Raw genomic sequence first — 27,577 nt, forward strand, 5'->3', positions numbered from 1 at the left:
ATCAAAATTCATAAGGACCCCTTTAATGCCTAAGTAAACTAACAAATGCTTGTGGAACAGTCTAGCATCCCCTAAGGAAAAAAAGAGCTGTGCTGTAATAATCACTCAAATACAAAAATAGTGTAAAAAAATAGTCTGATAAAAAAATCCTATTAGAGCTGCTCCCTTCCTTCGGTAAAGGTAATTGCAATTTTTTTGCTTTTTAAAAACAGCAGCCACCATCTTCTTTCCAAAGAGAGTTAGTCTTCAAAGAGAAGTGCCATTCCTGGTAATTTGTGACAGACTATCCCAAGGAAGTTAACCATTTAGGGTTGGACTGTGTTCTTGCTGACAGAAGCAGATAATGCACTGCTGCCCTGGTCAGCCTGTGGAGAACAATGAGGAGTTTAACTTCTCAAGCAGAGCTCATGAACAACATGCTGTATCCTGGCTTTAGACAAAAATCTACTCAGGAGTAAAGACGCTGAATAAGCAACTAGTTTGGAAGGTGAGCTCCTTCAGAGCTCTGTTGCTGAGGGAACTCTGTTGTATCTCCAGAAGAGGAACAACAGAATATTTTTATGACAAGTGACCCATGACATGTTACAATTGGGAACCATACTTCCTCCTCAAAACAAACTCCTCATATTGTCCAAAGTTACACATAGTTTCTAGAAAAAAATAGGATAACTTCTCAGAAACTTGAAATTGCACTTCCCAAGAGAAAAGATTACTTTGGGTAGGGAAGTGAAATTAGAGTATGTGATGCAAGTAAAGAAACATTATTTTACATCCTTAATTCTGTGTAATTTCAGAAGGAATCTACTGATAGCATATGGTCAGGAAGGCAAATTCCCTCTCCTATTAGGTACAAGGAGAAAGAATAGAGAGGCTTGGGCTTTTTCCATTTTCCACAGCAGTGTTAATTCATTTAGGATGAGACAAGGAAGTTATACATCACACACTGTTCCTGGGAAATCAGCATGACATTTTCTCACTGCCTCTCTTACTTAATCCAGCATTTACCCAAATTGGATGGATGTCAGTACAGCAGGCAGAGCCTTCGTCCAGAACACTGACCAGCAGCTATTGGCTGATAATGAATACAACAGCAGCAGCAGTCCTCTGCTCTAGACCATAGGATCTGCAGAGAAGGAAGGTCTTGCTGCTTTGTGCCTCACACAGTCAGACACAGGGGCATGACAGGATCCTCGTTACTTCCAGAAGGGACTGGAGACCTACTCTGGGACTAGTCCTGTCAGCAGGGGCTCTGACCCAGCCACCTGACACAGGAGACCGTGAAGAGGAGGAAAATGGAACAAACAGACTGCCTGTGACTAGATCATTGCAAAGTGGTAACTAGAGGGTGAATGATCCCCTGTGAGGGCAGTCCAGTTGGGGTGTGGGAAGAGCACAGTGTGGAGTGGAATCTTCAAGTGTGAGTGAAACAAACACATCCATTTTGCTAATTTTCTCCCCAAAGTAACATCAAGGCTTCCACTCCTTCACCTGAAGGTGAAAGCAAAAGGGGTTGGTAATAATGGTCTGGATCAGATTCCCACTTAGAGTGGCATCTAGAGAAGTACAAGTGTTTCACATCAATGGCCAAAGCAACTGTGGAACTAATTACAACACTTTGCCCAACATTTCATCAACTACAGTAAAGACCCTATATACATATGCCATTAATAAAAGTCAAAAAGAGTGAACAATTAGTACTCAAGGGAGTCAATAACTGGAGTGGGGGGATTATTTGCTGGAGATAGGCTCCTGGTAAATACAAGGGGTGGCTCATACTAGTTGTATTGTCTGGAGAAGAAGTATTTCTGCTTTGGCCAAAGACAGTGGCTAAAGGACTTCTAAATGTGCTGGGCTTTGTGCTTGTACAGTAGCAGTCCCCTCTGTGCAAGAGCTGCTCAAAGCAGGGAGCACAAACTCTGCCAGATGTCCCATCCGTCCCATGGCCTCAAATGGAGCAGCAATGGCATGTATTCACAACAGTTGTGCAACTCACACACAGTATCAGTGCTGGAATTATGCCCAGACTCAGCCCTGGTCATTCATAAATATGGACAGAGCCCAAGTCCTTGATTATAAACACTCTTACATGCAGTTATGCAAGTGAGTGAATAATTCAGGCTTTCTTCCCAGATACAGCATTACATTGAGCTATGTAAGAACACAGCTCTGCTCTGGCACAGCCTGACATCTCTGTACATCAGCCCTTTTCTCCAACACAGCTTGTAAACTGGGGAAGAACAAAGTGTACAGAAAAGCCTATAGAAATGTGACCTCTCATGGCATCACCCTCTCCCTCCTGAGCATCCCTCTCTCTCCTGCCTGGCTCCCACTGTGTGTTTACTTTTTGCCTAACACCAGGATCTCAAGAAGAGAGGAGGTATATCAACAGCCTGCTGGGCTGACACATGCCCATGGCTGGCAGTGTTATGCCAGCAAGACTGTGGTATCTTGAACTCCAGGGAGAGTTTCAGCAGAAGCATGCCCATAGCCAAGTACAGCTGTACTGGCTGCAAAAATTCAGCCCAGAGAGAGAGGATCATTGTGGGAAGGTGAACTCTAATCCCACAGGCTCCATCACAACCTGTCGAATCCATTTCAATATCACATATGCACTTCACAGGGTTGCTATAAGAACCAGATAGCTGAAAGTTAGAGGAGTTTAAATTTAACGAAGTGTTTCCATCTTTAGTAAAGCAGAAAATACTACCAGCATTCCCCGCAGTTACCCAACACCTTCTACTGAAACACCATTTTCTAAGTGACTTGCTCAGGCACCTCAGTATTGATTGACTGACTTCCTTTCTTGATTCTCCCAAATCCCTTGACTACACCATCTTTGAAATCCATTTCCTTGACTCATACTGTGCCATGATACCATGTGTTACAGAGAGAGAGCTCCATGAAAGCTCCCTCTGACTCCAGTGAGTAGTCCCCTAGGCAGCCCAGCCTCACTGTGCACTGCTCCAGGACCCAGCTCTCATTTCCTGCCCTGCAGCCATTTAACGGTGCTGGCTGATTTAACACCTCAAGAGTCACATGTGAAAATGCTCTGGCCATACCTTTCCTATATATGTGTGTGTATCCAGTTTGCATACAAGTAATAAAGCAAGTAAATACAAAGTGCTCACTACTTTTCAAAGTGGCTTTACAATGCCAGTCAAATTTGGCCTTTTAAAAGTTTTCTTTTTAAAGTACACTATTATCTACGTGCATCCTACCAGAAAAACAGACAGCAGCTTTTTGCAGGTTTAGTTATTTGATCCCTGCAGCAACACACTCCTGACACAGTTTTATTGCACTCTGTGGAGTTTTCTAGCAATACTTCTTCCATCTCTCTAACAGACAGTGGAAGTGGAGCACGCCTCTCGTATGGGTGTAAGCATGTTTCCAGATTTTACAGCCAACCCACAGCTGCATAATATTAAACACAAAAGTAAATTATCATTCCCTATTGCATTATATGAAAGGGCAGAATACAGCTAACTGCTTAAGCCTTCTACATAATTCTTTTAACCTAGAAGAGAGAAAGTGCATGCTTGGAAAGCTATTTTTCTTTGAAATGTTCAACTAGGTCTTCTGTTCTAGGTGAGTATTTCAAACAGATAATGCTAAGCAGCAGAAATAATACCTTCCACACTCCTTCATAATACAAATTCTGATATAAAATCACATTAGAAGTCAGCCTGATAGGAGCTCAGACAGGTACTTTACAAATGTTCAGCTGATTCCTCAGATATTCACAATAAAATTTAAAAATAATTATTTGCTGCCCTGCTATGAATTTGGACTGTGTTTGGCAGTTTTGCTTTGGTGTTTTACTATGTTTAGCAATTTGGTTTGGTGCTTGATAGATAACCACAGCAAGAAATAAACAAACACAAGGAAAAAAAACCAAAAAAACCCAGAGCATTTAAATTACCTAATTTTACCATAAAACATCTACGCACACATGAAAAAAAAAAAAACCTCCCACCTTGAAGTAATCTATTTTTCTGCAGCTAAGGAGCATTTTGTGGCCAGGGGAAAATGTTCCTAAAAGTGCTTCTTCCAGAGCTTTGTGCACACTGTAAAAACCTGCCAGTGCCTGCAGAGACTGTTCTCCTGATCACTTTTTATTCCTGCATTGTGCAAATGCTACATACAAAGTGGGTGAGGCTGTTTTTTACAAACAAACAGAAAACACATAAAAAGGAGGTACTTCAATTCTTTAATTTGGATGAAAGCTTGAGGTATTGTCTGTTTTCCTCAAAACACACAACCATCTCTCTGCTAGACACAAAGCATACTTCAAGGATCTGTAATTTGTTGCTTACCGTACACATGAAAGAGAGTATGAACCAACCTTCACGTCAATGTAGTCAAGATTATTGGGCCCACAACCATCTTTTCATCTTTAGTTTAGCTCTCAGTACTGTGGGGCCAGCTTTGCTTACCCCATAAACAGTCTCCATGGAAGTATTTGTTTATGGGGACAGAAAGCATCATGGGATTTTTTTTTGCCTGACTTTATGGGGAGTCGTGATGCCTCTCTTAATGCACTTTATATTTCTAATGCCACTTCACATGTCTAATCAGTTTTAAACCTCCCTAGAATATCCGTTCAGATCATGTTCAGAGGGACACAACACTGACACTCTTTATTTTTAAATGCTTCTACTCTTATGCCTGTGGGGAAAGGAGACAAGCCAGCATGCCTGCAGAGACAGTGTTGTGGGCTCCCAGCTCCTGCCAAGCTCTGCAGCAGCCTGGGTTTTTTGCCTGGCTCCAACCGAGCTCTCACTACTCACCCTCTCTGAGTACTGCCTGCTACTGCTGAGTTCACAAAGATCCCCAAATGAAGAGTTAAAAGCTGCACAGGAAAGTTGGAGCAAGCCTGCAAAAACATTTTGATAAGCTTGTGTGCAAGTGAAAAGGCAACAGTACACAATAGCCAGGAGCCCACGTGCTCTGCCCTGGGCTAGACATAAATTCTCCATCCCGCTCCTCTGCTCTAAGTGATTCCAGGTCACATCCATACATCATGGAACTTTACTATTGTGCTCACGGTATTTAAACTTGGGGCAGGAAGCAGCTGGGCTCCAGTGCATGATCTCATATGGATCTGGGCATATATTTCCATGGCAGCATGGTACAGCTTTAGCAGGCTTAATTTCTGCTCCATAACTATTTTTCTGCTGGTGAAGGAAATGCCATGTGGACTCTGGCACAGGCAGTGAAGAGCTGATGGCAGAGTATCTCCAAAGAGAACCACTGTGTTATAGAGATGTTGAAATCCCAAACCAAGAGAAGTATACAGATTGACAAAAAGATAGCAAAGCACAGGTTCATCCCTTCACAGACCCAGACCACAGGCAGTTTTACACAAAGGCAGACACTGGAGGCTTTTCTCTGTTTACTCAACATCAGTAAAGTGGGCTGCGTTGCACAGAGAGATGCAGAGGAGATGCAGGCATTGAGGAATAGGCACTGAGTATGGGAATGGGGCACCTGTAAGTCTCTGCATGCAAAGAGGGTCCTCTGCCTGTGCACAGCACAGGAATCACAGCGACCTGAACTCACTCATCTATTAGAAGAGACTTTGATCACCAGTTAGTCACAGAATATGTTGAGTTGAAAGGGATTCACAAGGATCATGGCGTCCAATTCCTGGCCCTGCACAGGACCATCCCCAAGAGTCACACCACGTGCCTGAGACTATTGCCCAAATGCTTCTTGAGCTCTGTCAGGCTTGGTGCTGTGACCACTTCCCATTCCAATAACCAGCCAGTGGGAAATACTCATTTTTATAAACTGACACCAGAATAATTAACATAAGTGTCAGGAGAAGTTCCCCTAATGCCTACATGCACACTAACATGCAATATCCAGTAAAAGCAGCTGTGTTTTCACACATCAAAGATCAAAGAGGCTGTGGATCAAGAAGGTCATGGTTTGGTTACAGTGTCTAAACAACTAAATCAGTGGGTTCCACTGGGTCTGTCACCTGATCTCATTACCCTGATCTCACCAGCTCTGGAATTTAGTGACCTTCCCAGATCAATATTTCAGAAATGACTGAAGCTTTAGAGTATGCAGAGATTCTCTCAGAGTTGGCTAAATAATTATATCAAAAGTTCGGGAAAGGGAAATACTTGTCCCCCCTTTCCTGTTACCATGCATTTTTCAATTGCTCTAGAATACAGCACACACACAGAGGGAATAAGGATTTTCCTTTGCAATTTGAATCAGAGTATGTTTTTCATTAGAACATTTTGGAGATTTTTTTTTTTTTTAAATCAGATTGGTATTACAGCCTCTCTTACATTTTTTACTTCATGTTTTCCAGGACTGTGCAGACACATAGGAAGCTTTACTCCCCCTTTTTTTTCCTCATTTTCCCCTCTGTAAACAGAAAGTCAGGCTCCTTGGCTGTCAATGTCTGATCACATGCAATTGTATTTCCTTTTGCCAACTTTCATTGTAATATCATGCAAACAAGGAGGAGGAAGCCAAGATCAGTTCATAGCCAACATACTGATACTACTTTGTTTTCTGTGCACCTGACACATGTTTGCCTGGTTCCAGCTCACCAAAAAGCCTACACTGGCCACATGAATTAAATTAACTTGAATTTCAATCTCCAAGCTTTGGGTTTCTTTCTTTGTTTTCAATTTTGTTTTTCACAATAAAAATAACCTACTTTTAAAAACTTGGCTAAGGATTCTTCCTTAAAGTTTTATTAGTTCTGCTCCACAAGAATAAACCTGGCAACAAAATCTCACAGCTTTATCATGAATCCCTCATTATTTGGATTTTTCTGAAAGCATCAATATTAAAACTGCATGATTGCATAAGGAAGTGAAGTTTGGGCTCAGATAAAGAGCCCCAACCAGAGCTTATTTCTAGGCTTGTCTTTGCAATCTCGAAGTCCTGAAACCTGTGAGCAAGTAAAGGCATGCTTATGGCTTGAATAGCAACAGTGGGAGTCATCAGGGTTAGGGTTACCCCCACTCCTTGCCAAAAAAAAAAAAAAAAAAAAAAAAAAAAAAAAAAAAAAAAATATTGCATAATATTTTGGAGTTTGAATAATGAATCTGGGCATTCAAAACCCTGCAGTTGTGCATTGTGCCGATGGCAATGGCATGCAAGCATGAGAGGCTTTCCTTGCCACCTGGAAAGATAACACCCACCCCCAGCAGCACTACACTGCAAACTGCCATCCCTCCGAGATGGCCAGATGGCTGTCTCAGCAAAGAGACAGGTCTTGAAAAGCAAGGACTTGCGCCAGTGGAAAGTCTCCTGTTCTCCAAGAAACACGTTTCCTGCCAGAACTGCGAAAGATTCCCCCAACACTTCTGTTCCCAGCATTCACGCACTGAACAGTAGGGATGATGATTATTTAGGAGGTTTGGCTGTTACCAGAGCATTCTGTGGAAGAGCAGTGACATTTCTACTGCTAACTAAGCTTCCCAAGCCTACCTACAATGCTGGGATACACAAGCCCTGAAACCGATCGAATGCAGTTAATCCTGCTGGGACTGCCACACTGACTTGTCTTCTCCAAGTTAAAGTGTATAAAGTGAATTTATTCTGCTCTGTATTTCAGAGTTCACACTTTAATTTAGAGCAACTCCATGGAGTTCAGCAGTGCTGCTCTTGTTTTACAGCAAGGTAATAAAGATCATAATCGAGCCTTCTATGCTGCTAAGGTATTTCTTACCTGATCATGTTGGGAAAGGTGTATTTCTCTCATTGCAAAGGCATGTGTAGCTAGATACCACGTTGTGTAAAGATTACTTCTCCTGATGTGGCTGGCTCTGACTTTAACTGGGGCGTTTGAGCACCCTTACAGACTAAGCATAAACAACAAAATGCCCTTCAAAGAAAAAAACAAATTTAAAAGAACCCATTTAACTTGTACTTGACAGCTGGAAGAATGCTGGTTGCTTACTTGGTTCTAGATAGTAAGGTTAATGACCCTTCAGAAACAACTTCAAAATATGCTGTGGTGACATTCCATAAATAGTGAGGGCTGGGAGTTCCCTTTTAATCTCTTTTTTGGTAGTCAACAATAAGGGAAATGATGGTTTCAGTAATTTATCTCCCTCTTCTTGTGCATGCATATCCAAGTGACAAACTTCATATACTAAAGCAAAGCCAGAGCTGTTCCCATATTCATCTGTGCCACTGCTGAACTCCCTGTTCTACACAGGGATTCCTCACACAAATCATTAATATCCTGGTGGTTAAAAAAAAAAATGAAAAAGCATATGCTTGCATATCCAAGTTGATGAACTCAGAATTAGTCTGCAAATAATGTGTTAAAGTCTGCAAATAATGTGTTAAAGTTGGAGGTAAAGGAAATGAAGCTATAAAAGTAGTGCACAACAAATGAACTGCTGAAAAGATATACTGTTCATGTCACTGCTCCTTGTAATATTGAATGAAAAAAAGAATGGGGGAACACTTGTTTGAAACTTGTCTATTGAGAGACACATTTGCAAGAATCGGTGGTTTATACAACTTTCTTTGGCCAAATTTCAATTTCAGTTGATATGGGCCTACCTCAGGATAAGACTTCGACCAATCTTCTAAACCATAACTGAGTTCACATCTTATTCTGAAACACAGACAAGATTAAACATATAATAAATTCAGGAGCTGAAGAAACAACCAGACCAAAAATGATGCATCATCTGAGACTTCAGCTGAGGACAATCCCAATTTGGTTTTTGCCTCTGCAAAGAGATTAACTCATTGCTAAAGGAATGGTCCTAATTACTGGGCCTCCACTTTGATTTTTTTTTTTTTTTAGATACAGCATGCATAAAAATATTTTTAAGTGGGAAAGAGAGAGGGAGGAAAGGAGCGAATGGGGGAGGAGAGGGGGTGAGAGGGGGAAAGAGAGAGAGATGCTCATAGGAAATGTAAACAACAGCCAGCTAGTAATTGAAAGAAATAATTGTTTCACATTATCTCTGACAGGCAAAGCCTAAATTTAAAGTGAAAGTGCAAAAACACAAATTATACAAGACATGGTTTCCATCTAAGCAAAAGAAGTCTATTTCTCTAAATGTTGTCGTTTCAGAGTTGAGTGCACTTATCTTGGGACAAGCTGCTAGCCAGGTTGGACCACATGTGCTCCCACTTGTTTTTTTAACACTGCTAAAAATATGTTTGATTTTCACAAAACTGGTAGATAAAGCTTTGTCTGAATAGACATTGTCCATGCAGTGCACACATTTAATTTAAAGTATATTAGTCAATTTGAAAACTGCACTATTCAGTGAGACAATACCCTGCAGTTTCAACTGAATAAGGCTTCATATAAGCGGCTCAAGGAGGGGGAGGCTAGTGGGAGACTAGTTTAAATGAAATAAAGCCTCTGAAAATAATTAATTACACCATGTACTACCAAAATCTCCTAATAAAAACAGAACAGTCAGAACATGTCTGAAGAACAGTGGCCAGCAGATACTCCAGGGAAGGGATCTGGCCCCAGGACTGTGGCCTGGTTGACCAGTAGGAAAGTGCTCTGGGCATGCTGGGAGCTGTGCAAGAGGACAGGGAGGCATGATCAGGCTTGGCAAGATTAGGTCAAGTGAAACATCGCATAAACATGATTGCAGAAGTCACATCACTGACAATCTCCATCAATGTATCAGCAGGCTGAGCATTCAGAGTTTCACTGTCCTCGCGCAGATTCTCAGCTGAATAAATTGCACGACCTGCTGAGTGTGGTCCTGTGGCTCCAACAGTGCCTGTGCTACCTGCAGCCACTCAAACGAGACACTATTCTTAAGCGAAGGGAATACAGCTGGCACTTACCTTAGATCCTGACCAGATCAGCAAGGCACGAGGTGTCTCCACAAAGGAGGAAAAGAGCCATTACCACCATTGGAGGGTCAGCTCAGATGGGTTGAAGCTCATGGCCTTGTCTCTGCAGTTGGAAGCACTGAGTTCTACACTCCGGCTGTTTAAACAAACTCCTGCTCAAGCACAGACTGAAAGCTCTCCCATGCTAGTAGTGAACTGAAGTTCTTCCTGTTCCATAGTTTTAAAGGCTTATACAAACAAAAATAGTAAAACAAGCAGTGGTCCTGGCCCACCATTTAGCACCTGAATGGTTACACTTCAGCTCAGTTCCAAGTAGAAACTGCTAGAGCCTAAGGGTCAGGACAAAGCATGGGGAAAGATGTGATTGATTGAATGCTTAATTGGGTTTTCATAGATCCTTTGATATCCAGTCTCCCAAAATTCTGCAGTACTCCAGAGCTGCTCTCCAGATTCAGTGTGACAGGACTCAGTGATGTGCTGCTGTCAATAAGAACATACACTTCATGCTTACTTGCTTTGCCTAAAGTACAAATCATAAATAGTCGTATGTGACAAATTCCCCAGTATTGAACCTTCACGGCTGCCAAGCAGCATGCTGCAGAACAGAACAAGGAGGACTATAATTTTCTTTTCTTCATTTTGTTATTTGACCTTCAATTTTTCAGTTGTCCTTGGATCAGTCTGGAACTAAATACAGTCTTTTCAGCATTATTTATATGTTTAATCCAAAGCTCCCTACATGTGTCAAGGGACTATCACAACACTCTTCTAAATTGTTTTAACAGCTTATTATAAATTGAAAAATGTCATTTTTGAAAAACCATTGTCAATTAATTATGATTCCACAAACTCCTACCAGCTCTCTTGTGTTTTGTAACAATTCGCTCAGAGCCTACAAAGACAAAGCTTCCAACTTGCTCAGAAAAACCTCTTGAAACTGTCCGGCCCTTGATCTTTAAATTAACACAATGATAATGATTTTGGCCACCAGCTATTTACAAATGCAATGCAATTTACAAATAAAACCCCCAGAGATGGATCAGCTGCCTCCTTGGGGAACCAACAGTCACGGGGGTTGAAGCATCCCTTACTTTGTGGAGATACAATTCATTATTTGGAATTGGAACCAAAACCCACCAGATTCAAAGGAAAGTCATTAGTATTTGGTTGCATACAGTAATTCCTCCCAAACTGAGCAATATATTTTATCAGTCAAAAGGTCTTTCCCAAGCAAGGAAAAGACAAAACAGTTACTGTAATGATCCTCTGTGAAACCTTGAGAAAGGACATTTTCTGCCTCAGGGGGCGGTTCTCTGGTGTCTATATTAGCTACAGAGCCAACCAAAACAACAAAGAGCTGGGTGGGGGGACAGGTACAGGGGCACACAAAGACACACACACTTTCTATCACATAAGAGAAATTTCCCCTTTATCATCACATTCTGCAAACAGCATCAATTTTCTTTTATTTACATAACCAGTGTGAGCAACTTCAGAGAAGGATTTATGGTGCAGCTTGGGTTTCTGTGTGGGTTGCTCTTTTACTGTATCAATATTATGTTTAACAACATTTTTTAGTCAGAAAAATGTCCATGTGAAAGCTAAAAGGTGGGAGAATTATGATCTCAGGTAAGAAAGAAAAAACCCCACAATAATGTTTTATCACTGATCTAAGCAACGCAAGCCAAATTCAGTCTATGAATTTAAAGGGCTTGCATTAGTAAATCAGCTTAGAGCTGTTATTTAAGAGTTCAGAATTTCTTGGATAATTAATGAGACAGGCTGTCCATGTAAACTTTACCAAAATGGTTTCACATCTTACAGTCAGATCTTAACTCGACCCAAAATAACGTCACCTAGAAAAACAATCAGACATGCTACCAAAAATAGCAACAAGATTTCCCACTGTTAACCACCTCCTTTAAATCCAGATTTTTCAAAAGAACTGAGCACTTAAAATAATTTACTTATTTGGGGGGAAAAAAAAAAAAAGTCAGCTATGTTACAACATAGCTTTCGTTTCCTTAAAGCTCTGAGTTCATGCTCCATAGACACCCGCAAGCCTAAATGCTCAGACATAAGCAAATCACCTTGGGAAACACTTCCACAAATACAAGATTTTTTTAAAAAATTAATTCATGTGCACTTTTCAGTCAGGGAAATTTTTATTGAACTTTTTTTTGCTGCTCCCTAACTTTACCAGGGTGATTGAGCAAAGGAAAGAGAACTTGGTTCTCACACAAGTCTGAGACCCTGTTTTAATGATTCATCAAACTCAGGTTTAGGGCAAGAAGCCTCTGATCAAAACATTCTCAGCCATACCACATAAAGAATTGATTTGGTAGAAAAAAGTTGTTTTAACTAGAATTTGTTAATATAGAAAAGTGAACTTCAAATCAGATCAGGTACTGCCTTTGTTCTCCCAGTAGCATAGTAGAAACGGTACCAATTACTTGTCTTGCACTCCAGTTAAATAAATTAAAATTGTCTCATGTGCTCAGCCCTGTTCAGATGAGCTCTGCCTCAGAGAATGATCCGGTGCTGATGAGTGTGAACCCGCAGCCTGGTGCTGCAGTGACAGATCCTGGAGTGCTGGGGAGAGATTGCAGTTTTTCAAAAACACAGAACAACACATCAACACCAGAATGAAGATATACAAGGCAAAAGCAAGGCAGTGTTATAAAATACACTCAGGGTCAATAGCTAATGTCTCTGTTATAAAAATTCTATTGTTTTTACCCAAGGTTATTTCCTTAGCTGCCAGGAGACATTTGGCTAGAGATGGGATGAGGGGGTTGCTTTGGGCACTGAACATGATCTATCCAATGATCAGATCAGTTTCGTTTGGCTGCTTATTTAGAAGCTGTTTGTTCTGAGTCACTTGCTATGTGTTTATATATGTGTAAATGTATATGTACATGGATACTTGCAAGGTGTTTACATGAAAGCTCTCAGGAGCCTTTTGGATGTGAAACCGCAATATTTTCCTTCAGTTTTAAAGTGTGCTTTATCAAAACAATCAAAAGTAATATTGCCAAATGTTACTGCCCTCCTGTCCCCCCACTAGTTGCAAGTTCCTTCACATCTCAGAGGCTACTCTTTATGGCAAAAGGACAGCCCATTACCCTAGTAACGTTCAAACTTTTATCACCTTTCTCCGCCCCTGCAAGGATACATACTACTCCCCCAGGCTCCAGCTTAGGAACATCTGGCTTGGCCGCCCTCCTCCTGTACAGGAGCACGTCTCAGGAGGGGGAGGTGAGCAGATGGATTCTGCTAAGATAAGACATGTCTGAAGCTGCACCTCTGCCAAGGGCTGACCTGCAACTACTGCCAAGCTTCTTGAGATTTTGCCATACACTTTACCTACCAGCTCCTCATCCAGGCAACCCTCTGCTCTTTCCCTTGCATGATCTCCTTCCATGGCGCCTTGGGGTCTCAACTCCACCCCCCTGCAACTTTTGGCCATTCACCTCAGCCTCTGAGCTGTTCACCATGGCCAAACTAAAGCAGGAAAGCAAGAGGTGCCATCAGCCAAGGACTTAGAATAGGATGAAGGAGCCAATTCATTTTACCTTCCACCAATCTCCTACCTGCAACAGCCTTGTGCCCAGACACAAAACTGCTGCAGCACTGGAGAGGATCTCCTCACTGACACAGGGACACATGCAAGCCCACACAGAGCAGCAAACTCCGAATGATCTTTTTTTTTGTTGCACTCTCTTCTCTGCCATGTTTATGAGGCATTCAGCCTCCCCCAGATTATTTCTGTCCCTCATCCTCCCACAGACAATAGTCAAGACCCATTCAGAGGGAAGATGCAGTGTGGATGATACAATTCCCCCAAAACCATCTGTCCCTGGCCCCTGGCATGTAGTTTAATAGATAAGGTCTCCTAGATACCAAGGCTGAGCAGAATTCCTTAAGAATTTGGTCACTCTCCTATCGCTTTGGAAGATAATTGGATAGAAATTAGTTTGTGTAATTGGTCAGTTCACCTTTAGAACTTTTCACTTAGATTGGATGCTGTCCTTTGTATAACTTTCTATTGGCTGTATTTTGAATCCCCCTTGAACCTATAAATATGACTGCTTCCCCTTTGTTCTTGAGGATCCCTGCACGACCACCCTTCGCATGAAAGAAAGATTCTTGTGGAACGCATCTTGTAAGGGCCTCCAGTCTTTTTCTGCTGGCTAATGTGAACTGCTGAGTAGTCGCTGATTGATATCAGTACTCTCCAGTCCTGGTAAAACACCTACCACGGACAAAAAAGGCAGTTCACAATGCAGTGGCTGTGACTATGCAGTTCCTCCAGCATATCCTTTAGCATTGTTAAATTACACACTATTAAACAACCAAGCATCTCAACTTTATTAGTAATCTTATTATTACAGTATCATAAAATAAAAAAGTGGGGGTTTTGGTAGTTTTTGTTTATTTTTTTATGAGGAAGCTGCCACTGTCTGGAGGAAACCTGTGCTTTGCACACACAGAAAGGCACACGTATTTCATATGGTGCATTGCAAGCTGCACAGAATAGAAAGCAGCTGGAGGAAAATGGCTATAGAGAAATGGTTCTCCTGGGCATCATCTGTTGATTTGCTTTGTTTATAGAAGGAATGAGATTTTTATCTCTGCTCAAAATATAAAATGCTTCCATGGCACTGAGCTCACTGCTTGGCTATGCTCTCACTCAACGTAAATAAAAAGGGGGAGAAGGAGGGAGGAAGAGGCTTTACAGCACAGAATCCCTAGCAATGTCAAAAATTAAATAGAAAATGTCTACCAGTGACACAGTTAAAGCCTGAAAGAGGAGCTAAGTCACCAAGCTACCATGGAAGTAAAAGCCTTCTTACCATGCTTGTTAATGGTTAGAATCTCCTAAAGCTGAGGAAGCAGGTTAGGGATAAACTACCAAATCCCAGCTCTAAGATCCCAGACTGAATCATGGCAGGATAAGCATACTTATGCTGTAAATACACCAGTCCTTATGAGATCCATGGCCTGAGACAGCACAGGTTCCTACAGTCCTTCCACCATCTTGTGCCCACCATTAAAATTCCAAGATCACTCTGCAACCTTGCTTGGGGAGGTTCCTCACTCCTCTGTGTCTGACACCCAAGATCTGACAGTCTCTTTCAGGCAATAACAGACAACATCTCTGTGTCCTAGGAGGACACCAGATGGCTGCTTTTCCACTCAAATTGAGAGCTATTCCATTTATATTAAACAAAAGTTACATCTCAGGAAAGAAAATATATTGTGAAACATTTGAATACTGAACTACTGCTAGAAATTTAAATTTTTTAAAATTTTAAAATGCAACTACTGAAGACACAACTACTGAGAGACACAACTACACAAACTGTGAGAAATTACCTGAGGTCTAAAACTTTCTTATAGACAAACAAATTTTAATGTAATACTCTTCCGAAATAGGAAAGGCTCAAGGTTTGTTGCCATATGTAGGAATAGTTCTCATAAAATCGAGGATTCTTTATCTTTGTACCACCTATTCCTAGCTCTGAAGAGGAGATGAGAGATCACAAGCCAGATACATAGAAGTGAAGGCTGCTGAATATTACTCCAGAACAACTCTGTTTCATGAGCTACAAGAGGGGATCTGGAGCCTTTCTATAGCCACCAAGAGGTGTTTGCTCTTTCTGAAGCTGTTGGCCAGAGCTCTGATCTGAATGACTACTGAGCAACTACTGGTCAGCCCAGGGTCCCATACTGAAGCTCATCACAGCATTCAGAGACATTAATGAATCCAGTACAATGGTATTACAATCAGTGAAATCTAGTTTTGCTGCTAATAGTTTATAATGAGAACTCTGTTTGGAGAGATTGCTTCACCTCAAGCCACGATGAGTATTTCACAAAATCTTAAAACAGAGATTTAAAGTCTTTGGAGAACAAACTGATCATATTGATATTTTAAATATCGAAGAGGGACATTGCAGTTTTGACCACCATCACTCTCTGTCTGTCATGTTAGCATGCAACCCACTGAAGATCCTTTAGCTGCTCCTTCCTCTCCCAGGATGGCTTTATTTCATGTCATTCCCACATTTCAAACCACATGCCTTGACAACCTCTTCAATTGTTATAGCTCTACAGAGAGAGTGTTTACATAAAAGCTCTTTGGAGCTTTTTGGATGAGAAACCACAAACATGCATGCACAGATTACATCAGATTTATTGACACCGAGTGTGTTAAAACAATACTGAGGGTTACAGGTTCAGAACTCTACCAAGAGTTCCCATCCAAGAGCATTCATTCAGCAGGAGCTTGTGATCATACAATTATCAATTACTCATCTCTCCTCTAACGTCTGCTTTTCATCCTTCCCATGCTTCTCAACTCATAAAGAGCATCACAAGGTTTTTAGGGGCTGAAAGGAACTATTCTTTCCAAGGAAGTAGACTTTACTTTGTCCATAGAAGGAAGCACACAGCCACTGTCCCATTTCCTATTCCCAACTTACATCTCAGTTCAGCTCCTTTCTTCCAGCCTCAATTTGCCCAAACATATTTGACCTCAATCTGTAACAACCTACTGCAAATTCATACTGAGTCATATCCTGCTGTTCCCAGTCATTCCTTCTAGTCCTTTCCCAGCCATTGCTGGGCATCCAGCTTCTTTTATACCCAAGGAAAAAAAAGCCAAAACCAAACAAGTTTTGACCTTTTCCTTCTTTGTTGCTTCCTTGCTCCCCACAACAACTTCTCAGGTTCTGCAGAACCATGAAAGTAGCACCTAGCCAGGAAAAAAACAACCAAAGGAAGGGGTATGGAGAATCTCCCACATGCTAGATGATCTTTCATTAAAACTCTTGTATTCCTACTGACCTCACACATCACTCCAATTGTAGATAAATAGTAAAGCTTAAAAGGAAGAGTCACAAGTGTACACCATGGCACGTAAAGCAAGGGAAGGAAGAGGCAGACATGGAACATCATTTTCTCAAGCTCCTCTGCTATTCCTGGGAAAATGAAATAAATGCATATCCAAACCCAAACCAGAAAATATTTTGAGCTCCTTCAGCTGTTTCACAGCAGTTAGCACATACTGAGCTTATGGAACAGTAAACTTTGTTTTCAATAGGGAAAGAAAAACACAAACAGAACTAGAGACACAAGAGAGGGAAAATCCATCTAAAGATTTTGGGTGTGTCAAGGAGAACTGATAAAAAACAATCTCTCAATAATATGTCTTCATTTTAAAACATTTATCAGACAGCTCCATTAAATACTATATAAAACTCCCCTACAGAAGAGCAAGGCATGGGAATCAAAGGCATAAATTACCTGTGAGCCAGCAGTGAGGACAAAACAAACATTGGTATGAAAAACGAAATCTAATGCAAAGACAAAAAGGAGTGAAGAAGAATATGGGCAATTTTTTAAAATGATGGGAACAATGTTAAAGGAGACAAGGAAAAAAAAGAGAACATAGATCTATATTCCAGCACTCTGAGGAGTTCTAACCTGTCAAAACTGTTTTAACTTTTCATTTAAGAGGGAACACAAGCAGGACATTTTGTGTGCTATCTGAAAGTGGAGTGACAAAAATCCACACATCTTGGAGCACAGGAGGAACAAGTTCCCCCAGTGCAGGGCAGTCACAGGAACTGCAGTATGCACCCCTGGGGTTCAGGGAAGAGCTGAGCTCATGGCAGTGCTTGAAGACTTTGCAGCAGACCTGAGAGGCCCCTCTGAGCCTGCCAATTAAATGCACAGACACAGCAAGAGACAGCCCCAGTGCAATGGATGGAGTGCTGAACTGCTTGCAGAGCCTTCTCTCCGAGGAAGTTGTTTACATTGCCTTCTCCCACCATCTAATTTCAATTCCATTTAAAGCACCACCAGCAGGGTATTCAGTTCCTCATGTTCGTCATACTATCAGTAGATGGAGGCAGGAGCTCCTAGAAGATAATCTGGAATACCCAAAATCAGTTTGAGAGGGGCCCAAATATCCTCAAGTTAAATAAAGCAACCTGCCTGAAGGCAAAGACCAGATCAAAAGTTAAAACCAAACTGGAAGAGCTCAATGAAGCTCCAGAGCAGGCTCCGAGGCAGAAGCTGCCTGCTGGAGAAGTCAGAGTACTTCCCTCCCCTGCTGGTCTCTCCTGCCTAGGCAACACAGTTGAGACCAGACCCAGGCCATTCCAAGCCCCTCAGGAGGTGGAAACAGAAATGGGATGGCTCAGAGGCTGAGTCCAGCTGCTGTTTACTCTAGAGCCATTTGTGTGCATTATCCAGCTTTGCAGCTCACTAGCATGGATCTGGAGACTATAGCAGAACACAGGTAAATATGCTTGTTTCATAAAAGGAAGCCATCCTATCCCTGTAGGACTGCCTTTACATACTATTAAGGCTCCAATCTCCACTCACTGAAATCAAGCTGTGCTTTAATTTAGGATTTAATGGGGAAAGGCATGAAAAATTTTAGGGAAAAACAAAAACTACAAGGAATTAATAGGCTGGAGATTGAGTTTTCACACAGAATTTTTACGGTAAAGTGCACCTTCACAAAAGCAAAAAACTCAGCAACCACTTGAGGGCCTTCAAATAAACACTGCTGGACATGCAATCTCTAAACTGAAAACCAAACAAAAGTTGAGCAGAGACGGTTTCTGACTTTCGTGGTGCAGTGCAACAAAGCAAAACCAAACCAGCACAGCATGAAAGGCCCAGCACTTGTCTGGATAATCAAGGTGTTATAACAGCCTCTAAGGATATCCCAGAGAACCTAGGGATCTGAGGCTTCAATAACAACAAGAGAAAACTGTTCTGCCTCTTCCCCCAAAAGTAAGATAACATTGTTTTACCTAAAAGCAGCATAATCAGGTCACTGAGTGAACTTCATTCTGGATTATCAAATCTAAACTAATCTATTTTGTTTTCAGAGAAATGAAGTATTTAGTCATGTGTGGTATGGCACTTTTCCAAATTATATTACAAATTGTATTCAGTAATTTATTCTGCTCCTTCTCACCTAAAGATGCTTGATTTAGCTCAAAGACAAGGCCATATATTGTAAAGCTGTGGGATCAAATTATGTTTGACACATTAGTGGGAATTCCAGATTTGCTTGATTTGAAACTGCATAACAAACACAATTCAGTATCTTTTAGGTTTTCTTCTGTCATCAACAGCAGTTTGCTGATGTTTCCTGCAGAGTCAGATCCTTCTAGATTTTCTAATGGGACATTCAAATGAAGGGGAGGAAAGCCAAGTGATTTCCACTGATAATAGCCATTTTAGGGAAAAAAAATTTAAAACAACCACAAGCCAGTGTTAACATAATATTAAAAACCCCAAAACTTCCCAGCCTTTTGATCCTGTAAACCTGATGCTGGGTTCACTGCAAACGGAGAAGCTAACAAGGTTGTAATAGGGGAAGCCTCATTAGGGACCATAGCCTGAGATCCCAGCTCAGATGTCAGACTTTGCTGGTCAGAAGGATGTGGGAGACAAAGACAAGTCCAGCAGCCAGAGTCCAGCAGCAGTACAGGAGCACCAGCCCCTGAGCACTCTGTCTACAGAGCTGTGCATTGTGCAAGAAAGGGAAATGAGCAGGCTTTGACACCTGAGCATTAGGATGCCCCTCTGAACCTCTCACCTTAAAGAGGCTGATATAAGAGCAGAGCTGTACATCCTTCTGAGTGTTTGTTGATGCTCCACATCTAGGCCTGTTTCCAACCATTCTTGTCCTAGCAGCCCTGTGCCTTTGGTGGCAGCAGTGGCAGGTAAAAAATTAGGGCCTACCTACCTAGAAAGGATGAAAGTTTTATACTGTCTGTGCCTGAATCTGTCCAGAAATATTATCTGGATGTGTTAGGGAAAATAATCTGCTTCCCCTATGCCTGCATTCAGACCATAGACCTAGAGCTCCAGATGTCAAATAGCTTTTGTAAATAGTGATCTTTTGAGGGGCAAAAATTGGTCCAAGAAATAAATGGCATTTACTTAAGAAAAAAAAAAAAAAGTTAGCTAAATCAACCCCAAACAACAAGGTTCTGCAAAACCAGAATGAAGTTTTTGCTGGAGAAAGATTACCTCTAAACTCTCCCTTTAGAGCCCTTTCCAAAAGCACAGATGCAAAGTAATGCCAAACAAGCAATGATATTGAAGTCACCTGTATGGAAATACTACCTTGTCCTGAGATCAATTTCTGATGTGGTCTGGTACAGGTATGGCACCAACTGATGAATTCAAACATGTCCCCCATCCAACTGTGTGCAAATGACTTAAGGTCAGAGGAGGAAAAATATTACATTTAATTTCCATTCTTTTTTATCAGAGACAGCAAATTCTTTGGGTCAGGATTGACTCGTTCTGTACTGATTGGGTAGTACCTTGATCTAGGAAGACCCCAATCTCTTAGGTTCTCTATACTTGTCTCTAGCACAAATAATCATTAATATTACTTCAATGTAAAAATGACTTCTTTCTGAATTACTTAGCTTTTCAGAACAGACAGGAACACCACTAGTTTATGTTTTGCTATGTTTGAAAGCATACAATTAGACACGGAGCTTACAAACATAAACAAACACTCCCATCCAACCTCTATGTTTCTAAAAAAACTGAGGCTTGTTTAGACAAAATGTTGATAATCCAGTTTGAACACAGGTATTTGAATGCTGTGACAGCTTCTTCATAATGCTCAGCTTATGGTACATTAAACTTTAAAGCAAGATAAACTCCTGCTTTCATTTTATCAAACATCTACCCAGACAGCAAAATGAAAGACACAAAGCAATGCTTGCAGCTACAGCCAAGCATGGGATATCCAACTCAGCATATGTTTGAAATGAAAATGAACAATATGTTGCATAGATATACTACTGTATGTTTCAATAGAGAATATCACTGGGATTTGTAAATGTTAACCTCATTCTTCCCTTAAGAGTTTGGTTTTATTTCATGCCTAAAGAAACCCCCTGAGATTCACAGAGATTAGGCAAATAGAGACAGCAGTGCTTGCAATTGAGAGAGAAAGTGCTCTTAAAAGAAACTGCTCTGATAATCAGTTTGGGTGGAAGAAATCACAGGGGAGGACACACATAAGACATTTTTAAGAGCACTAAGTGTTGTGCCACTGATATTACTGAACATTGGTAGTTAGCCATATTATGCCTTTTTGTGGTCAACAAAGCAGTAACCTGTCTATCACAATAACAATGATGTAGCAACAGACATCCAAGAATTCATAAGAAGTCTGCAAGAACTTTTACCTACAGAGAACAAGTAGCAAGAATGGGGAGGATAGCAGATGACTAAATCTTTCAGGAATGAGGAAAAGGGAAGAAGCTTGAGTAGCCTCTTAATTTAACAGATTACTAAAAAAAAAACTTCCCATTCAAATCCTAATAGACTGTACCCAAAAGGCTTCATAGTTCTTTCTACTCCCAACATTAAATCAACTACTCTACAAAGCCTTTCCTTAGAGCTGACTTAGGGTCATGAAGAAGACAAACACTGAGGGGGTATAGTTGCTTCCACTGAGTTAAAATTGACACATTACACTGTAGTGTAATCCATCACCTTCATATTACACTGATAGCAATGCATGAGAAATCAGAGATGTGCTATTACATTATTTGTTATAAAAAGTTATTGATTATCTTCATTGTACCATAAATAACAGTCTAAAAATTATCAAATCATCCAAGTTTCTTCCTAAGACTTGCATCCTCCCTGTAAGTTTATTTTTATACAGCTACAGCCTCTCCTCCCTTTCCCAATCAACCCTTTCTTCTCTCCCTCTTTCATATGACCTCACCATACCCAAAAATGTGAAGAGATTGGTCTTATCACAGTTTAGCAAGATACCACCTGCCAGCTGAAGTGTGACAAATCCCAGCTGGTCTTACAATACACATACTAACAGGGACTGAGGCTGAGCCAATGGACAGCAGCTCAACGTTGTAGTTTTAAACTACTGAGTACCCCCATCTACAAAAATTATCCTAAGGAAGAAGCTCAATAACATGAATGCTGCCATGTTCCTATTCCAGTGTGCATTAGTTCTTTTGACTCTCTCCTCTGCAACCTGCAACTGCCTTCTGTTGAGCCTTACTAAGCCTTTTACAGCCAACAAGGTGGACAAACTGCCTGTTCTTTGTACCTACACAGCAGTTGACACAACATGACCCCAATCAGTCATACTGTACTACCATAACAAAATTTAAAACAGCAAATATTCATTCCTCCCATTCCCCAGGACTGCCCTTCTGAAAAGATACAATCCTGGGGAAAAGAAAAGCTAAAAAAAGAATAATTCAGTCATTATTAAAACATTAGGATAAGGCTTATAAAGAAAACCTCAAAGGAACCTTAAGAGTTATTACTTTATTATTACTCCTCCATATACAAAATTCATGTTTTCTAACTCCTAGAAGAGCCAGATAATCAGGCACATAACATGATTGTAGTAAAAACATTCTCTAGAATTAGCCATCTGCATTTCTATTAGCAAGCATTTTACACACTGTTAAAGTAATTCCTTGAACCCAAGGTTTCAGTCATGAATAAAGGAAGATGTGATCATGCATTGAGTTTTATTAATCTGTTTGAACACGCAGGCAGTATAAAAAACTTTAACAAAATAGACTCAAACTAGAATGTTGACAAGTTTGAACAACTACCACACTTGCATATGTTCTTCAAGACTTTAACCTTACAGGTTCAGGCACTGCACTATACTGAGATAAATAGATGTGAACAGCTCAGCCACCAGGCAAACCTACCAACAGCCCATAGTTTATTTCATTGCAAATTTAATAATCACCAGCTTCCCACTGGAAGAGTGGTCTATAGGCACCTGTATTTAATAAGTTACTTAAAAATAAACTTGAATCTTACTTGAATTGTAGATCAACAAATTGGTTAGTTGTAACTATTGGCAATTTCAAGTATAAAACACTTTTCCCATATAAAATTTCTACTTCCTTTTCTTGATGTTTTCCAGAATTCACCTTCAGCCAGGAAAGCAGACACACTGAATGAGGTGTCTCTACTGTTGGACAATTTCTCCCTCACTGCTAAGTTGAACTTTTTGAAACTTTTATGGTAGGCACTCAATTCAGCAGTAACTGACCATAGCCACGAGTCTGGTTTAACTCTGCAATTAGAGTTAGGTTTATTAATGGCAAGACCAAATGTTCACTAAGCCACCATTGTCTTAACTTCAAGGGGAGGAATAGCCTTCCCTAAACTGAACCAGAAAATAAGGCTCTGGGCAAGCACATACCAGACAGTACCTAAGATTTACAAGGAGCAGCTCCAGGTCTTTGGAGATCTCAGCACATCTGGATATGTCCTATGGGCATATCAGGCTATTTCCAATGATTCACAGGTGGCCAGATCTCACCAGCTGATCTGCTGCTTTTCTGAACTGTGGATGTGCCTTTGTACTCCTTCTCTCCCCCTTAGGCTCCCAGAGATGCACAGGTCTACAGCTAAACAGCATGGTCTTACTTAATGATCTAGAGCTACCATTCTTTTTCCCAATAAAATTCAGAGGAAGTAGGATTTGGATGTTTGTGATGATGTGGGCAGATCTTGTTAAGGAAGTAGGCTCACCCATCTATTTGATACAGCAACACACGTCAAATATGGGTTTGACTCTTTTTAGTCTCTCTAGACCCTTCCTGGACACAGAAGGAAATTGAATAAAGCTCAATAGGGTTAAAGAATTACAAAATATATGCAAAGTGATCTGTCATTTACATTGCAACAGCAGTTGTGCTAAACTCATAGTGCCATCACTATTCTCTTCTAGATTAGCTTTGGATTTTTGCTGGATTTTTTTTTTCTGCAACAGTCCCTGAAACATTTTCTTGAACTCTCATACAATTGGTGAAAAAAACTCAAAAAAACATTTTTTTACTGGAAGGTAAGATTTGAAGAGATATGCAAGTAAAAGGTCAGAAAAACACTCCTAGTTCAGCTAATACAATTTCTGAAATAAATTGTCAAGACAATTGATACTGACAGGAGGAGTTTTTGTTGGTTTTTTTTTTTCATTTCAGCACAGTTACTGCAATGCCTCCTGTGCTAACCATTAGGGCTGCTGTTATTCTGATTTGTGTCCACTAGTCAGTGTGGAAAGAACAAGAGAGGAAATTCAAGTAGCAATTAAAGTGTCTGTGCACTTATGCCAAAGAACAAGTGTGCAGCACAGTAGAGAGAAGAGTCCAACAAGTACTTGGTTTCTTTCTGATCTGGACCAATGCTCCTGCTGCCCAAAGAAATTAATAAGAAGCCAACAAATAAGTTCTTAACTTAGAAGACATTTTTTGTTAGCAGTTGGTAAAGCACTTACAAGATAATATTGAAAGCAGAGAATTCTCTAAAAGCATCATGAGTTTTCTGAGAATTTATTGCACTCTCTGCATCCAAACCAACTCCCCCTCCATTTCCCTCCTAGGAAATTACCTTCCAGTTTCCCCTCATGGATAAAAGACTCTACAGATGCTGGCAGTGCTTCAGCAGATGTGCAACCCATCTCACCACTACCACTTACCAATACAGCAGGACCAGGAAAACTGCCAGCAAAGCCAGGGTGACTGTGGTACTGTTCATTTCTAGGGAGGCCAGTGCCAGAAGGTCTACAGGCTCCATTTTCCTCCACTACAGCTCCAGCCTGGAGTGCTGTGTGCAGGGGAAAGCCTCTGCAAGGGCTGATAAAGCCTTCCACAGCTAAATGAATGACATCTGCAGCAAAACAGGAACCGAGAGAGCAAAAACATGTCAGGCACAAACTGCAAACCTTTCCTCTTCTCATCGACCACACTCTCTGAGACAGAACTCGAAGGTTCCCTGAGTGGTAGAATGTAGCAATTTTCCCCCTCCCACTGTTGTTGACTGTCATGCCAGTAAATATTTACATACCCACCACTTGAGACATCAGTGTTGTTGAATAGGCTTTTAGAATTCAAGTATGGGAAGCTGGGGAATATGTGGGGAAAAGAAATGGGGAAGACAGCCTGACCTTGTTATGGAATCATCAGATCATGGAAAAAAATACAAAGGCACTTCAGGGGTGCCCTGATGTACAAACAGTGGCATTCCCTGAAGTAACTAAAATAGAGCATTTTTGCAATATAAAACTTCAATAGCACTTAATTTTCAGGATAGTTATACCTTGTAAGAATGGGAAAAAGTAAACATTAAATTACCATGACTAAAAAGGTGGAATTAGAGGAAAACTGCTCTAATGTGACTCCTAGAATGCATACAAAGAAAGAATTAATGAGTAGAAAATTCCAGTTTTTTTCTTGGGTGGTACCAGATCCATGAATCAGCATCTGCCACGCTGGAAAGTCCATGCAGACAGCACTGTTTGGCTGTATCATCTCAAGTTCATGAGGGCTAGAGCAAATTTTCCTGGCTCAGTGCACTGTCCCCCTTGGAGACATCACTAACCAGTCTCTCCAGAGATACTTTGGTTGTCTCTATGTTGTAATTCTAGTATCAGATTTAACACCATTATGATAAAATTTACTATCTCTGCATTGTGGCACAGTCTAGCTGCCACATCCTCTTGAACAACCTGCACACAACAATCAAGTTTTGACTGCAGTTCTGGAAATGGTTTGTTCACTGTATGTGAATTCTTCAGCTTTCTTCCATATCCTCCTGCCTGCAAACCTCAAGCCTGTTTTAAGCATCTGATCCAGTCCAATTAGAAAGGTAAACACCTTGAAGCACTTCTAAAAGAAAAGTCCACCAACCTGTTATACATCAAAGTAACCAAATTCCATGATCAAAAAAATCTTCAGGACAACATCAGAAGCAGTAGCTTACAAGTAAACACCTCTGACTGTGACAAAATTCCCTGAACTGTCCAGTATTGTTTGTTACTTATGAAACAACAAATTCTCATATATCCTAAAATACCTATTTGAAAGATGAGGAAACCAATGCTATGCAAGAAATTGGCTTTTAATTATATGGTAACCTTGAGAACCAGAAATTCTGTAAAATCTGATTCTCATAACACACCTGATGAAGAGTGGTTTCTTCTCTTGCTACCCCAAGACAATAGCTTAGATTTAATGTGCAAGGCTTCTCCAATATCACTGTATTATATTTCCTGCTTTTATCAGAGAAGTTAATAATATAGGTATCAAAAAAGTAAAGTCTCTAACACAATGGAGTTTAATTTTAAGAAGATTTGGCTCTACTCTAACAGAATCACTGCTATTTTGGTTCTCTGTGCTTCACAACTGCATTAATTCCCTTCCAGCCTCAGATCCTTACAGAATAAGTAAAAGGTGTTAACCAGCTCATCAGCTCCACAGAATAGTGACGTAGTTCACAGAAAACCTTGCTTCAGGTATTAAAACTCCACTGCTCTTCTAGGTCAATAGCAGCTCTGCTGGTTTGCTGCTGTTGCTGCTGGAAAGTTCTCCAAGAGGAACTGCAACAAGATTCAAGACCAGTGACACAAGGAATTAATCAGTGGTGCATGCTATCCCCAACTAGCAGCCAATCCTGTAGGACTTTCAGAAAAAGAAAAAAAATCAAACATTGATATGCATCAGTCTTTTCTAAAAACTGAACCAACCACCACAAGGGCAGAAGGCAAGAAATAATATTCCAATTTCACTTTAATTTATTTGGCTTTTTAATAACAGACATTTTTATGCATATAGAGAACAGTTGTTCTATTAAAATCAACTGCACAGCTCCTATCAGCCCACATAGGTCAAGTACAGACCTCACTTGTTTTTTTAGAAGCACTGGAGTCCTTTCCCAGTCACACTGAGAGAAAGGAGGTATGAATAGTTCTTAAATACATGCTTAAGAAAGAACAGGGTCTCACATCAGAATCCAGTTTGGAATAGAACACATAATCAAGCATTTTTAAAATTTTCTTTTCATCCTTTTCTGCTGTTGATGGTGATGTTTGTTTTGTTTTACTTTTTAAGCCACATCACCTGTTTCTTGCTGAAGAATTTTAACTTGGTACCTCCAACCATTAAGAAGGGTGGCAAGCATTGACTAAAACCTGCCTGGAGCACTTCTCATTACAGACAGAGGCACTTACAGTTATCACCTCGGAGTTAGGGACCTCAGCTCTGTGAAGTCACATAAATCCACATGATACTTGTGGGGGGAAAAGGAGTCAGGGATGCAGAGAGCAATGAAAACAAGCTATTCATCAATCCTGAGAATTCTCTTTACAAGTTTTTTTACGTGAGATATATCATCCTAATTAACACTTAATAGCACAGATATTTTTCACCAACCTCCGGGTTCCTTTTGTGGAGTCACGCTGGCCAGTATGGTAACAGTATCAAAGAGCTAGGGAGACAAAGTCCTCCCTAACCGCAGGCTGGAGGAAGCCAGAGACAAGCAGAAGAGAGCCTTTTCCTGTCAGACTGCTGTGAGTCAGCAGCAGTGCCTGCATTTGCAACCACAAGGCTCCCCTGAAGATTGCATCTACCAAGGTTTGCAGCTCCTTGACACGGTGCCATCCACGCTCTTCTCTTCCATAGCAATTAAAATCCACACATCACCACCTTGCTCATCACAAACAGATGTTGACTAAAACCTGCACTGAAGAGACCCATCTCCTCCTTCATTCCCCACCACTGCCTGAGAGCTCCTCAGCAAATGACAGAAGGAGCTCAGTGCTGAGCAGCCAGAGCTGCAGCCTGCACACACGCTCCCAGCAGTAGCTGTTAAACAGGGAAGTACACAATAGCATTCAAAGTCTGAGAGGCTGAATTGTTCCTCA

General features: G+C 40.8%; 1 protein-coding gene across 5 annotated transcripts in view; it reads right to left on the reverse strand.

Annotated features, from left to right (window-relative positions):
* TBXAS1 (thromboxane A synthase 1) overlaps positions 1-27,577 on the reverse strand; it is a 253,833-nt gene that overhangs the window by 207,765 nt on the left and 18,491 nt on the right. For 2 of the 5 annotated variants that reach the window (XM_033057856.1, XM_033057858.1), the window contains one exon: positions 24,356-24,546. In XM_033057856.1, the coding sequence (XP_032913747.1) occupies positions 24,356-24,453 (98 nt within the window). In that variant the 5' untranslated portion in view covers positions 24,454-24,546. Of the gene's footprint in view, positions 1-24,355; positions 24,547-26,094; positions 26,255-27,086; positions 27,518-27,577 lie in introns of those variants that run through there. The other 3 variants (XM_033057857.2, XM_033057855.2, XM_033057862.2) reach the window with 3 other exon arrangements.

Source organism: Catharus ustulatus, chromosome 4 (assembly GCF_009819885.2).
Source record: "Catharus ustulatus isolate bCatUst1 chromosome 4, bCatUst1.pri.v2, whole genome shotgun sequence".
Lineage (NCBI taxonomy): Eukaryota > Metazoa > Chordata > Aves > Passeriformes > Turdidae > Catharus > Catharus ustulatus.